We start from the raw sequence: 15,985 nt of genomic DNA, 5'->3' as shown, positions 1-15,985 counted from the left end.
ATCATGAATTTCTCCAGACGTTTGTAGTGATAATTGATTGAGGGGTACCTTTGTTGTCACTTAACCTGACATAAGTGTGTGTTTTCGATAAAGAAGATGCATAATTGGTCTTAATTTAATATTGGTTATTTAAATGTGTTGTTTTTTTCCCCGTATATTTTGTTCATAGCCCCCACACACCATTTTCTTATCAAAATGACCACTGGAATGATATACTGAGCTGAATAAAGTAAGGATGAACAGATACAGTACACTGGACTGATCAAACTTAGGATGGAAGCTGTGCGTTATTAAAAGTTTGTTTTGCATTCTACATAACGTTAGGAACATTTTATTTGACAGCAGGTTCTGGGTTTTGGTAGCTTTGTTATGAGGTCATTAGGAATTTCCCATCTTCTGTTTGACGGATAGCTACATGCCGTCATTTTACTACAAAAAATACGTTCTTGATTATTATTACATGTATTTAGCATACCTCATTGCTTGAGGCAGATCAGATTAATACATGTGCTTAGTTATATCGTTCCTGTATCAGGCCCTTTATGGATGTTCGTAATGTTGATTGGAATTTGCCATATTACATTGGTTTATATACATTCAACTTCAATATCACTTGTGTGGAAAATGAGAAATAAAATATGTTGTCTGTATCAATTAGATAGACCAGGGTTGTGTTAGTTTATCTTTATACTTTTACAATGTAAAAGTATTTGAACAAACTTTGGAGGGGTTTGAGGTTTATGTACTAATATTAAGGTAGCTAATGGTTTATAATTTCGTCCATTATACTCAGAGACAAAAAATGATGGAATTAAAACTACAAAATGCTATTTAATTTGTTTATCTGACTTGTCTATCTAATTAATAACTGAATGAGTAAATTGGTAGTCTATTCAGGCGTTGGATTGATGTCGTCTGTATCTTGATAGCAGACGACAGTTTGATATAAATAAAATTTTATTGCGATGCTGACCCCGCTATCATCAGTTATTTTCAGACTGGACATATAGAGTGTTGACCGCCACTGTATGTTATGTAATTGATGTCCCTGTCCGATAAACTGTTATCTAATAGAACCTTGTACCACTGAAGTTTAAAGAGTCATGGAGCTGGGAACAGTGACTGATGACGAGGGGAATACTCTGGAATACAAACTATACCAGGGTCATGTTTTCCCGAAACTGGTCAGGGGGAATGTACGTGACCAGCTGTATCAGACAGCCAAACTACAATGTAGACCAGACGATGTCTTACTTTGTACATATCCAAAAACAGGTAAGATAACAATGCTGTGAGGTTTGGGAAGATAACGTTACTTTTTATAGCCAGCTTTATCTGTTTGTCATCATACATTTACCTTCTTGCACTATAGTGAACTTCTGAACTACAAAGTGGATTTATCTATGTGTACAATCATATCAGATGTTGATTACAATGTCATAGTCTCAAATGTCGAATTATTCACGGATAACACATTTCATATGACTTTATGTTGAGAAACAGAAAAGAAACTGCTAATATTTGAACGGATGACAGCGACAAATTTATTCCTGGCAAATAAATGCTATATTATTTTAATTTCAAGGATATTATAATATTATCAGTCACGTACATTTGGGTTAAATTTTAACAGTATTGTACACAAGGGGAGACAATGTCTTGATCTACATATCATTGCAATGCTAGGACAGGTAACGGGAGCTGCTGTTATCAATACCATACAGGAACTTACTTTGTATCTCTTTATAGGAGACACGCGCATCAAAGTATTACTTATAATACATTCTATCAAAACGTTTATAAAGTCTTTCTCATCAATATGAATCAATTTATCACTAAATTTACTGCAACGTTGACCTCATCTTCGTCCCTTTTGATTGCCCCATTATCAAGAACCCAATGAAACAATGCTTGTTTTTTTCCAAAATGTTTGTCAGAAGGTACTTTAACCCACCTGAGTCGATCGTCCAAAATCCATGTACTGATATATATTTGAATGCAAGGGAGAGAGAACCTCAACATTCTAAAATTGATTTCTATGTGTATGTGTGTCTAAAAATGTATTTTTTCAAAGGTAATATTAGTACATTTATATTATATAGAAGTTAAAGCTACACAAAACCATGATAAGTTAATCGATAAGTACAATAATTACATAACCCGTGTACCGTACTTTCACGTCGTTTTACGTAAAGTTGAGATGTTTTGGTATTATAATTAACTAAACCTGGCTGATGTGGTGAAATTGAACTAGACGCAGATGAGATACGTGTTTTTTTATCGCTGTTATCGTCACGCGATCATCGAATCAAGTTATCGATGTTAAATTGTAAATGTTGATGTAATATGTCGAACAGCGCGACATCCAGATTCAGAGTGTTGAATGTCGAGCCACAGAATATCCAAAATTAAGTGTTTCGGTCGGCAGTTTGGCGTATGTAGAATCATCGGATATTCAAATTATCTTAACTGTGTCGAACGCCAAGCTTCTCGGCTTTCAAATTATCAATGTTGAATGTCCTATGTAGAGCCATCAGACATTCAAATTATCTTTGTTGGGTGTTGTATGCAAAGTTTCTCGACTTTCAAACTCAACGTTGAATGTTGTATGTAGACGAAGCGATATTAAAAATCTGTATGTTGAAAGGCGTATGTCGAGTCATCAAGCATTCAAATAATCTTTGTTGAATGTCGTGTGTAGAGCAATACGATATTAAAATACTGAATGTTGAATCGCGTATGTCGAATCATTTAAATTTCAAATTATCAATGTTAGATGTTAATGTGAAGAGCCACAAACTTCCGACTTCCAAATTGTCAATAGTTTAAATGTCGCATGTCGAGTCACTTGATAATCAAATTCTGAATTATGAATTATCAATGTTGAATGTCGTATATGGAGCAATACGACTTTTTTGACAAATTTTGAATGTCGAATTCAGACGTCTACTTAAGTTCTTTTCTTTGTGCAGGATTACATTGGACGTACAACATCATTCATATGTTAGTATCGGAAGCAGCTACCTATGTAGGCAGTCCCAAATATCTGGAGTTCGACGACATCGGCGACATTGACACGATGCCTTCCCGGCGGGTGTACGCCACACATTTTGAGGTGTGTCATTTGCCAGATGCCGTTAAGAACGGAACCGGAAAGGTTATCAATATCGTCCGTAACCCGAAAGATGTCGCAGTATCCTACTTCTGCTTCCTGACGTCACTTAATAGTACTGTATACTCCGGAAATTTCAGTGGATTTCTACAGTTCTTCCTGAAAGAAGATTGTGAGTTAGAAGCATGACAACCAATTTATCTTGTATACACGACATAACTTATGAGATTTTAAAGGTTTTTAGAAATCTTTTTTTTTTCATAGTGAAAAGTTAGCAATATTTGCAGACTATATGCTGGTCAATTCACATGTACAAATTCAGGTAATAATTCAGAAGTTTATGTTATTGAAGTCTTATTCGTAAAAACAAGCTATGATGATTGTCTGAACAGGTAACGAAGTTTCATTGACTGTTTGTTTTTCTGGCAGTTTTGTTTGGCAATTGGTTCGGTGCACTTAAGCAATGGTTGGATACCAAGAAGACCTATCCGCTTATGAAGACACTCACTCTACATTATGAGGATCTACAGAGAGCAAGTTGAATAATTACTAACCTCCAGCATTCACTAACACGGACAGTTGGCACTAGTAACAAAACTTCTGTCTTCAACTCCGCGAACAGTGGACACTAACATCTAATTACTATAGCCTTCACTACCGCTAACAGTGGACACTAACATCTAATTACTATAGCCTTCACTACCGCTAACAATAGACACTAACATCTAATTACTATAGCCTTCACTACCGCTAACAGTAGACACTAACATCTAATTACTATAGCCTTCACTACCACTAACAGTGGACACTAACATCTAATTACTATAGCCTTCACTACCGCTAACAGTGGACACTAACATCTAATTACTATAGCCTTCACTACCGCTAACAGTGGACACTAACATCTAATTACTATAGCCTTCACTACCGCTAACAGTGGACACTAACATCTAATTACTATAGCCTTCACTACCGCTAACAGTGGACACTAACATCTAATTACTATAGCCTTCACTACCGCTAACAGTAGACACTAACATCTAATTACTATAGCCTTCACTACCGCTAACAGTGGACACTAACACCTAACCACTATAGCCTTCACTACCGCTAACAGTGGACACTAACATCTAATCACTATAGCCTTCACTACCGCTAACAGTGGACACTAACATCTAATCACTATAGCCTTCACTACCGCTAACAGTGGACACTAACATCTAATTACTATAGCCTTCACTACCGCTAACAGTAGATACTAACATCTAATTACTATAGCCTTCACTACCGCTAACAGTATCCACTAACATCTAATCACTATAACCTTCGCTACCGCTAACAGTATATACTAACATCTAATCACTATAGCCTTCACTACCACTAACAGTAGACACTAACATCTAATTACTATAGCCTTCACTACCGCTAACAGTGGACACTAACATCTAATTACTATAGCCTTCACTACCGCTAACAGTGGACACTAACATCTAATTACTATAGCCTTCACTACCACTAACAATAGACACTAACATCTAATTACTATAGCCTTCACTACCGCTAACGGTAGACACTAACATCTAATTACTATAGCCTTCACTACCGCTAACAGTGGACACTAACATCTAATTACTATAGCCTTCACTACCGCTAACAGTGGACACTAACATCTAATTACTATAGCCTTCACTACCGCTAACAGTGGACACTAACATCTAATCACTATAGCCTTCACTACCGCTAACAGTGGACACTAACATCTAATTACTATAGCCTTCACTACCGCTAACAGTGGACACTAACATCTAATTACTATAGCCTTCACTACCGCTAACAGTGGACACTAACATCTAATCACTATAGCCTTCACTACCGCTAACAGTGGACACTAACATCTAATTACTATAGTCTTCACTACCGCTAACAGTAGACACTAACATCTAATTACTATAGCCTTCACTACCGCTAACAGTGGACACTAACATCTAATTACTAGCCTTCACTACCGCTAACAGTGAACACTAACATCTAATTACTATAGCCTTCACTACCGCTAACAGTGGACACTGACATCTAATTACTATAGCCTTCACTACCGCTAACAGTGGACACTGACATCTAATTACTATAGCCTTCACTACCGCTAACAGTATCCACTAATATCTAATTACTATAGCCTTCACTACCGCTAACAGTATCCACTGACATCTAATTACTATAGCCTTCACTACCGCTAACAGTATCCACTAATATCTAATCACTTTAGCCTTCACTACCGCTAACAGTGGACACTAACATCTAATTACTATAGCCTTCACTACCGCTAACAGTGGACACTAACATCTAATTACTATAGCCTTCACTACCGCTAACAGTGGACACTAACATCTAATTACTTTAGCCTTCTCTACCGCTAACAGTGGACACTAACATCTAATTACTATAGCCTTCACTACCGCTAACAGTGGACACTTGCACAAGTAACGCACATGCTTTACATGTGTCACCCCTCGCAATCGACACTAATGACAAAAATTCATTGAAAGGCAAAATCTAGTTTATAAAAGATCAATTCATTTATGTTAGTATTTTAAGATCTTAACTTTTGTATTGTTTCAGAATACTTTACAAAATATTTACACACTGGCTAATTTCCTGGAAATTCCCGCTGATGAAAATTTCCTTCGACAAGTTGAGCTAAATGTTGAATTTTCAAAGATGAAAATAGACCATGAAAATAAATCATTGGGATCCGAAACATTTAAGGACATCTCCAAACATGGAGTTCTTCCAATCTACCGGAAAGGTTAGTACCATTGTTTAATGTAGATTTGCAATTAAAAATTAGATGCTGGTTTGTGATGAAACCTGGCTTACCAGAAAGATATTAACATACTCGTATATGTATTGGATATATGGGTGGTGGAAAAGAACGTCATTGTTTGCTTCTGGCATAATTTTACATTGATGTTTACTACGTGATGGTAGTAGCTGTAGTGATCTGTATTCACTGTAGTTATTATTAAATATGGTATATTTATACAAACAAATATGTGTATATGTACCTTTCTTTCCCTAGGGGACATAGGAGACTGGAAAAGGTGGTTTACCCAAGCCCAGAGTGAGGAGTTTGATCGCGTCTACAATGAAAAAATGGAGGGATACGACATAGATTTTGTATACGAGTAGGTGTATATCTGAAGTGAAGGGTCATAAACTGATTGATGGACATTTCTACTTCTAATTATAGTAAAAGTGACGTTACACCAGTCTAAGTGTAGAAGACTTGCATCACCTGGGTAACAGGAATTTAAACGTGTACTACTCAAAGTATTCTGTGAACCAAGAAGGATAACTCTTGTAGGTTTGGCAACATCGTTATGATTTGCCTCCGTGTATATGATACTGTAGCGACGAAATGTAATTTTCTTCAACTTAATTATCACTTATGTCCTATTAGTTACAGAGGAAACTTCGACACAAACTCAGGATACTGTCATTTTGTTCGTATCGTGGTAGTAGTGTCAGCACTAATATTATAACAGTCTGTGAGATATTGGTAATGGATCAGTGTTTGTTTAATTCACTGTACTGATACTTGAGGTAAAGTTCAAATAAAGTTATTGCTACCTGGATCATCAACCCATCATTAAATTATTTTTTTGGACATTCATATGTTTCCTATGAAACTTTCGCCAATGTGGAAGTGTAATAGTAGAGTTACAACTTCGCAGAAAAGGCCATTGAGATGAAATGACATTTCTGATGACATAAAAACTGAATAACTAAGTATAGGTGCAAAATAATTCACACACTTATGCGTAATTTTCAATCAATAATCTTGATCATTGCACAATTGCTACGTTCTAGCTGAATTTCACTTTGACTAACAGAGGTTTTTGTCAGGATATTACATCTCTGTATCTATTTTTCCCTCCCGAGCCATATACACTTAGTTTTTTTTTTCAATACTGGGTTTTAGACCACAATACTGGGTTTTAGACCAGAGTGTTTAGTGTATTGAGTGAGAAGATGTAACGATTTTGTCAGTACTTTTTCTGAGCCCTCTAGTATGAGACCAGTATCATCAGCGTACATCGATAGGTTGAACTCATTGTTACCAACTTTGACGCCTCGGGATAGGACCCATTGCTACATATTTGCATTGTACAATTTGAACCCAACTAAATAAAGGATTTGTGATAGTGTAATTTCATTTCAGAATATATAGTATTTTGTATATAGTATATAGAATAACCTGTCAAATACCCAATCCTTACAATTATGAACAAATATATAAATGTAACAAGAGGCCCAAATGGCCTGGAAAAAATACTCCCATTGTAGTTAAAATATTTTCTTTCTTTTGAACTGCCTCTCCCAACAATGTTTCATACTACAAATGGACAGAATCTTGCCATTCGTGAAAACTATTGGCCCCCTTTCCCCCGCCCAATAGTGCCACACCTTTCGTTTATCCAACGTAAGATATTATTTGCCCAATAATGCTCCAGACTAAATTTCATCAAAATCCATTCCGTTGTTCAGGACTAATAAAATATCTACCTCTATTTCCCCTGTTGTGTCCAGTCTCTCTAGCCTCAAGGGAACAACATCCTCCATTTACACAACATTAGAATTACCTTTACCTGGTGTAATATGGAGAAAGAAAAACTAATTTTGGTAGTAAGCTGTTTGAATTTTGTCTATATATGGTAATAGTAAACGTATTGTATTGTATCGTATTTATATTGTATTGTATTGTATTGTATAATTAGTATCGTATGTTCGTTGATTTCGAAAAAAACGTTCGATAAGGTGTGGAGAAACGGCTTGTGGATAAAACGAAACCTAATAAGATTAATGGTAAATATATAATATTGATTTTATATAGGGCTGTTATCATAATTTGCCGACTTTTTATTCTGATTGCAAGAAATTAAGATGGTTAAGGCCTTTAATAACATAGGCACTTTTTTTCATGTACAAGTTCTAGAGGCTAAAAATAACGATATAAGGAAAGCTACATTAGTAGTGGTAATATGATAATGAAGGAACTGGATGTTTAAAGTTGTCAGTACTTTAATACATTGTTATGTTGTTGATTTTTCTTTTTCTTTTTTTTTTTCTTTTAGCGGAGACAATGGAAAAAAACTATAAAATTGCGAAGAAAATATATGTATTAAATTCAAAACATCACAAATAACAATATCATAACACTGCATCAATAACGATCTATTGTGAAGTCTGCTGCTTTGCAGCTGTCACTGGTGAAAAATGTCTTTCTAAAAAACAACTATGATGATTATTATAATTTATGATCATAGCTCACAAAGCTAACAGTGACATGATGCATTTTTTGTCAAAGATATTACACAAAACTGGCAAAGCATAATATGAAATAAATAAATACATAATAAATAAATCAACAATATTATGACAGGTAAGTGCACACAATACCAACCAATGTGTTTGGTTGTTTAATATAAACTGTATATCACAAAATGACAGTTTTATCACAGAAACAGATACCGTTTAAGGGAATGCATTTGAAAGCATGTCTAAAATTTACCAGATAATGTTGTCAATTTAAAAGCACCAGATTTTGTTATAAGTTTGAAAGCATACGCTTACAAACTGCATATATACACATACATGAGCAAACGTAGCCGTGCACACACCTTCTTGAAACTAGAGATTCTCAACATACAATATACATTCTATACGTGTATCACAGCTAATAGTGTCCTGGTGGGTATCATATGACACACAAAGACACAATATTACCGTAATCATATTAGCTTCACGAACACACAGACGAGAGAGTGACGTCACTATAGGATATGACTAATCGTGAAAATCTACAACTCATCCAGTAAGTGGTCTTTCCTGTAGCGGTAGGCGCTAATGTTACATATATTGTAACAACTACCAGTAATTCGAATACACTTTCTAGAATTCGTTTTGTTCTTTGGATCTGATGTATTCAAAAATGGTGTTCATTGCACCAGGAAAATTAGTTAATTTCTCATTTGTTTTGTTCTAAAATTGATATCTTACAAATACGCGCTTACATCACGTACATTTGTATTATTTAATCGCTATCTAAAACGGGATGTCAAATGTAATATATATGTGTTCACACAGATTCGTGAAAAAAATAGTAATCGCCTTATCATTAAAAAATCTTTAAATACTTGTTTTGTTGTATAATACTCAAAATAACATCTTTGAAAAAAACAAACAAAAACAAAACAAAAAACAAAAACAAAAAACTGTAAGTGATGCCTCCGTAATGATTTATAATGTTTATCTCTACTTTCGTTTTGACTAGATAGTAAGTTGAAATATTTGTAACATGATTATTTCTCGTTCGCATGTTTCAAATGATAAACGTTTATGCCTAAGTAAGGTCAAAATCGGAGGTTTCATCATCGACAGTTGTTGATATGCCTGGACATGAACCAGTCCCAAAGAGAATCTCCGACACCTCTGTCTCGGCGATGTCTTCATAAGAGGGAATCACTTTTGTTCTGAGAAACACAAGTCTGTTGTGAGCGTGGACCATGAATTCATTCATGTCCAACTGTTCTGCCAAACTGTACGCAGTTTCAGCACATTCGAACGCCTTTTTCATATTTTCTGACCGAAAATGAAAGTCCGACATTGCAATGTGATAGTGCATGTTTAAAACCTTCCTAGATGTTACACCAGATCCACAAACTTGCAGCAGGTACTTACCAGCACTTTCTATAACCGTTTGATCTGGTTGTAAAATATCCATGGTAAGTCCGTTTTCACCACATTGTAAGAGTAAAATGATTAAGCGACACATCGTATATACAAAACCGACTGGGCCATACTCACTTTTATCTTTCTGAAAGTTGGCAAGTGCCTTCTCGAAACTAGCCTTCGCTCTTTTATGCAGAAAATGGTGCGCCCCGGCAAAATTGACTCGTGTTGGATTAAGTAAATCAATTTGAGCTGCCATCAAACGTCCTTCTTGCACGTGAAGCCAGCCGGCTGCGCGTCCACTGGACGCTACAACGTCTGTTTCTATAATCATTTTAGCAGCATCCACAACATCTTGTAGTTTTTCAAACTTCTTTTGATACAGAAGCATGCGCGCTTTTGTTCCAAGGAGCTCGAGGGTAAAATAACGAGTGTTTGTTGTTTTACCACAGATTGTTAAGGCGGACTCAATTTGCTGTTTTGCACCATCAAAATTTGATTTATGTAGCTCCAAGTTTGCTTGTAAATACCCAAGAACACATCTCATATCGAAATCTAATTTATATCGACGACGAAGACGTCCATTCAAGCTGTTAAACTGATCAAATAATCCTCTGTTCATCAAAGTTACTAGCGTGTTAAAAGCAAAATCTAATCGTTTGTTTGGCATACTATCGGGCTGTGACGCGCCAGGTGATATCCGAAATGGAGAGGTACTAGTTATACCCGAGGCAGACACAAGCTGACCTTCATTTGAAGAAATGTCTCGCCTTGTCCTCTTTGCTAGGAAACAGTCGTCAGTTGAGGATTCACCTTTGTGCATTCGAGTTCTTTTCTCATTTTTACTATCTTTCCCCTTTTTACAATTTGTAGCAACATGCTCTCCTGCTTTACGGGTATGAGTTAAATGAACTTGGCTCTGTTTCAATATATCACCAAACAAATAATCGTTGTATGCTGTTCTGTCTTGTAAAGTCGATATTTCTGAGGACAACTCATGTTCTCTGGGCGGTGTTGTTTTAATATGTATGGAATCCGTTTGTGTAAATAATTTTGCATTTGACGATGTATTTTCAATTGTTTCAGCTATATAATGATATTTCTTTTGTAGAGAAGCCTTCAACAATCCAATAAGAGTGTCATTTCTACATTTAGACAATTCCTTCAGATATAAAGCACATCTGTCTTTCCGTGTTTTTCCTGTCTTTATTCTTTCACACTCGTCTTCACTGAATATCTCCTCTTGATAGCTATAAGGTAATAAGTCTCGAGGTTCAACACTTTGCAAAATCAGACAACAATGTCGTTTTAAGATATTGCCGACGTTTGGGTTCAAAAACCGAACAGGAAAATAAGGTGAGCACTTTTCACAAACGTTATTTGGACTGCATGGAAGTTGTGTTACGTTTCCCACAACAACAGAATCACTAACTGCTGTATTAGATGCGAGGAGGTCTACAATATGGCTATAGTTCGAACTCTGAATGGCACCAAGGAATGACTGAAAGGCATGGGGACCTCGCTTCATCAAAACGGAGATCAAGTTCTCACATCTTTCTTTTCTTGTTTCGTTAGAATTCGTCACGCGTTCACAATCATTGTCGGTGAGTATTCCATCCTGGTACAAATCGTCCACGAGATCTTTTGGTTCTACATCAATTACGATCTGCACGTAGTTCCGCTTAAGTTTAGCCTTGTGAATGGGATCCATGACAAGTAAGACTGATTCTGTAATAAAGTGACATCACATGTGAATCATTCAATAAATGCTGAACTAAAATATGTCCGTTATGTAACTAATAAGACCACAAACAGAAATACACATTAAAACGGTTATGAAAATGAATTGATATACTTCTATAAATTAATCTCGAAAAAATAAATATTCTATTTATTGGTGTTTGGAAGTTAGGTTTGGTGTAAGATACAAATATACAACAAAATGACAAGTAAATATATATAATATAGAATAAGATAAGATGAAATAAGATAATATAAGATATATCGTATTTAAGTAACACACATTTTAAGTACATAAAAGCACATCACATACATGTACTACATCAAAACGACTTACGAGACAGTATAAACATGTACATATGAAGGGAACATCATACAGCTGTTTCGTCCTTCTATGACTCGACAATAATGTAAGGGACATCATAAAGCTGTTTCGTCCTTCTATGACTCGACAATAATGTAAGGGACATCACATAATACAGATGTGTCGTCTTTGTAGGATTCGTCAGCAATGATGATTGCTGACGAATCCTACAAGGACGTGAATGTAAGGGACATAATACAGTTCGTGCGATCGTCTATGACTCGTCAGTAATGTAAGGGACATAATACAGTTCTTGGGTCCTTCTAGGACTCGTCAGTAATGTAAGGGACATAATACAGTTCGTGCGATCTTCTAGGACTCGTCAGTAATGTAAGGGACATAATACAGTTCGTGCGATCGTCTAGGACTCTTCAGTAATGTAAGGGACATAATACAGTTCTTGGGTCCTTCTAGGACTCGTCAGTAATGTAAGGGGCATAATACAGTTCGTGGGTCCTTCTAGGACTCGTCAGTAATGTAAGGGACATCACACAGATGTTTCGTCCTTCTAGGACTCGTCAGTAATGTAAGGGACATAATACAAATGTTTCGTCCTTCTGGGACTCGTCAGTAATATAAGGGACATCATACAGATGTTTCGTCCTTCTAGGACTCGTCAGTAATGTTAAGGACATAATACAGCTGTTTCGTCCTTCTAGGACTCGTCAGTGATGTTAGGGACATCATACAACTGTTTCGTCCTTCTGTGACTCAACAATAATGTAAGGGACATCATACACCTCGTGCATCCTTCTAGGACTCGTCAGTAATGTAAAGGACATCATACAGATGTTTCGTCCTTTGATGACTCGTCTGTAATGTAAGGGACATTACACAGATGTTTCGTCCTTCTGGGACTCATCAGTAATATAAAGGACATCATACAGATGTTTCGTCCTTCTGGGACACGTCAGTAATATAAGGGACATCACACAGATGTTTCGTCCTTCTGGGACTCGTCAGTGACGTTAGGGACATCACACAGATGTTTCGTCCTTCTGGGACTCATCAGTAATATAAAGGACATCATACAGATGTTTCGTCCTTCTGGGACACGTCAGTAATATAAGGGACATCACACAGATGCTTCGTCCTTCTGGGACTCGTCAGTAATATAAGGGACATCATACAGATGTTTCGTCCTTTTAGGACCCGTCAGTAATATAAGGGACATTATACAGATATTTGGTCCTTCTAAGACTTATCATTGATGTTAGGGGCATCATACAGATGTTACGTCCTTCTAAGACTTGTCATTGATGTAAGGGACATCATACAGATGTTACGTCCTTCTAAGACTTGTCATTGATGTAAGGGACATTATACAGATGTTACGTCCTTCTAAGACTTGTCATTGATGTAAGGGACATCATACAGATGTTACGTCCTTCTAAGACTTGTCATTAATTGGTGTAAGGGACATCATACAGATGTTTCGTCCTTCTAGGACTCGTCCGCGATGCTAAGGACATCATACAGCTATTTGGTCGTTATAGGACGTTAGCAATGTTTCGTCCTTCTAAGACTCGTCCGCGATGCTAAGGACATCATACAGCTGTTTGGTCGTTATAGGACGTTAGCAATGTTTCGTCCTTCTAAGACTCGTCCGCCATGCTAAGGACATCATACAGCTGTTTGGTCGTTATAGGACGTTAGCAATGTTTCGTCCTTCTAAGACTCGTCCGCGATGCTAAGGACATCATACAGCTGTTTGGTCGTTATAGGACGTTAGCAATGTTTCGTCCTTCTAAGACTCGTCCGCGATGCTAAGGACATCATACAGCTGTTTGGTCGTTATAGGACGTTAGCAATGTTTCGTCCTTCTAAGACTCGTCAGCGATGCTAAGGACATCATACAGCTGTTTAGGTCGTTATAGGACGTTAGCAATGTTTCGTCCTTCTAAGACTCGTCCGCGATGCTAAGGACATCATTCAGCTGTTTTGTGACTATCTAGGAATCGTCCGTGATATCAAGGACCAGATATGTGAAAAAAGAATTAAAATAAACCGGTGTAGGTGCATTTACGCGGTGAAGTTATCAGTTTCCTAATCACTGAATCACTGTTTGACATCTATTTAAGATGTTTGGGTATTTTAGCTCGTATAATGACAGCTACAATTGTCTTTACCAATTACCACGAATCCACCAATCACACTGATGGTTTACCATTAATAGTTAATTGATACAAGAACTATTTTGCTGATAAAAATGATAATACTGTATTGCATATATATATAACAGATTATTACATGTCAGGCGGGCCCACATACGCTGCACGTAACGTGCATGAATACAATGGTCTGTAGCGTATGTGTGTACCAGTGTACTGCTGTAGGAAATGCCCTGAAAACATTACACGTTCATGTCTGTACGTACACTATGTGTACCATGATGCTGAATTAGCATCGATATCATAACGTCTGGCTGCTGATTGTATGAAACCCGAAACCATCTTATTACACATCATCTGAATAGTCTTAATATGTACATTATCTAACAGTTTGTACTGGTATACTAGGGAGAAATGACACTTACCAGCAGTTTACAGTCGATCTGTGTTAGCCGGACACTGCTCTCGAGTAATGACGTCATGTCTCTCAATATCTGCGTGTGCTATTGTGGTAATGTTAAAAAACTACTTCCAGGTTAGAGTTCAGTCATCCCGCGTACATGTATTGTAGGCGTAACAGACCGTCTAGTCTGGCGGAGCGATCCGGTTAATGCTGCTTTTGAATGTTTACATTATACGTATTTTAAAAGCAATTATGCATATAACAATGCATTGTCAAAACGTTAAAGAGGATTTTTTATAGTCGGAACAGAATGTCATGTGGCGTTGACCTTTTCGTTGAATCTCAACTTGTTCGTGAATGGTTCGATGCAGATATACATCCATAAAGTACGTGTACACATTGTGGAGTAACTTGATCGTATTCAAATGCAAGATTAAAATGGTCTATTTAATGTAATATCACTATATTATTTACAAAATTAATGATTCACCAAAAAAACAAGCGATTTGGGGGGACAATGGCGATAAAAAAAGACTCAGTCGATGAAATGTAAACAAGTTCAGCATTTACACCTGTACATACTAAATAGCATTCATTAGTTGAACCCATAGCATCTACGATCTTCCTCAACAAATCTAACGTCTGTTTTCGTTTATATGATTGTCTAATGAAAAAAAAAATGAAAATGTCTTTAACCCTTTAACTCCCAGGATTTTTCAATGGAACTGAAAAAAATCCGACATTTTGGTTCATCATGATTTTTCATCCTTTTGCGTCAACATGTTTGGTAAACAATCCATATATATTTAGAAACTTGAGAATATAAGCTTTTCAAATCAAATAACAAAATTGGTGTTTTTGCATTATTGACGTTACCATGGTTACCAAAATTTATGATTTTATGACAAAAATTACTTATTTCATATGTTTATACATTTAAAGCTGATGAGAGTGAAATAAGTGCTGATATATAAAATTAATGATATATCAGACTCTTGAGGAATGAGGATAAACACAAATAAATGTAGCATTTTCTATTTTTTGCAGTTGTTGTCATGGTTACTGACTGAAAATAAAAGCAGTGATTTTTGTAAAAGTTTTTATTTCCGTTTTCTTTGCCTAGCCTTCATTGTAAGAAATTTGGTTTTGTATTACAGGTATAATTGTTTAGTCAGCAGTCTATATATATATATATATATTGAAATTTGTAAAGAGGACCTATCCAGATTTTATGACAAAACTTTTATTTTTTGGATTTAAAACGTTACCTTGGCAACCAGAAATGAAAATACGTAAAAATGCAATATTTTACTTAGAAAAACATCCACATATGCTCCCATCTGATTAAAAATGTAAAATGTAAAACTGTTTGTAGCTTATACTGCTGTACAAAATGTATTAGGATTATAAATGTTAATCATAAACCATACTTTATAATTAGGTTGTTGTTTTCATGGTTTTAACGTTAATAATTAATCTTTCAAAAGTTATATTTAGTTATATTTAGTTATATTTATTCCTTT

General features: G+C 36.1%; 2 protein-coding genes across 3 annotated transcripts; one reads left to right on the top strand and one right to left on the bottom strand.

The window, feature by feature from the left end:
• The first annotated feature begins 1,083 nt into the window (after positions 1-1,083).
• LOC117327754 (sulfotransferase family cytosolic 1B member 1-like) lies at positions 1,084-7,328 on the top strand. The gene is made up of 5 exons (XM_033884884.1): positions 1,084-1,275; positions 2,973-3,284; positions 3,542-3,645; positions 5,732-5,918; positions 6,192-7,328. The coding sequence occupies exons 1-5, from the start codon at positions 1,104-1,106 to the stop codon at positions 6,299-6,301; spliced, it is 885 nt and encodes a 294-aa protein (XP_033740775.1). The 5' UTR covers positions 1,084-1,103; the 3' UTR covers positions 6,302-7,328.
• Positions 2,262-14,568, bottom strand: LOC117327753. Of its 2 annotated transcripts, XM_033884883.1 has the most exons (3): positions 14,485-14,568; positions 9,980-11,572; positions 2,262-3,271 (listed from the first exon to the last, which is right to left on the bottom strand). In XM_033884883.1, exons 2-3 carry the CDS (start codon positions 11,553-11,555, stop codon positions 3,249-3,251), a joined length of 1,599 nt encoding a protein of 532 aa, XP_033740774.1. In that variant the 5' UTR covers positions 11,556-11,572; positions 14,485-14,568; the 3' UTR covers positions 2,262-3,248. The 2 variants fall into 2 exon arrangements, with proteins under 2 accessions (XP_033740774.1, XP_033740773.1); XM_033884882.1 differs by lacking the exon at positions 2,262-3,271 and having other exon boundaries at positions 8,275-11,572.
• Between the last annotated feature and the right edge of the window lie 1,417 nt (positions 14,569-15,985).

This window comes from Pecten maximus, chromosome 5 (assembly GCF_902652985.1).
Source record: "Pecten maximus chromosome 5, xPecMax1.1, whole genome shotgun sequence".
NCBI lineage: Eukaryota > Metazoa > Mollusca > Bivalvia > Pectinida > Pectinidae > Pecten > Pecten maximus.
This window is presented reverse-complemented; position numbering and strand designations above follow the sequence as displayed.

Excerpts from the sequence above, each read along its gene's own strand:
- LOC117327754 (XM_033884884.1), top strand. The coding sequence starts at position 1,104 with ATGGAGCTGGGAACAGTGACTGATGACGAGGGGAATACTCTGGAATAC. Across the intron at positions 1,276-2,972 it reads TTGTACATATCCAAAAACAG|GATTACATTGGACGTACAAC; the intron begins GTAAGATAACAA and ends TTCTTTGTGCAG. Across the intron at positions 3,646-5,731 it reads ATTATGAGGATCTACAGAGA|AATACTTTACAAAATATTTA; the intron begins GCAAGTTGAATA and ends GTATTGTTTCAG.
- LOC117327753 (XM_033884882.1), bottom strand. The coding sequence starts at position 11,555 with ATGGATCCCATTCACAAGGCTAAACTTAAGCGGAACTACGTGCAGATC.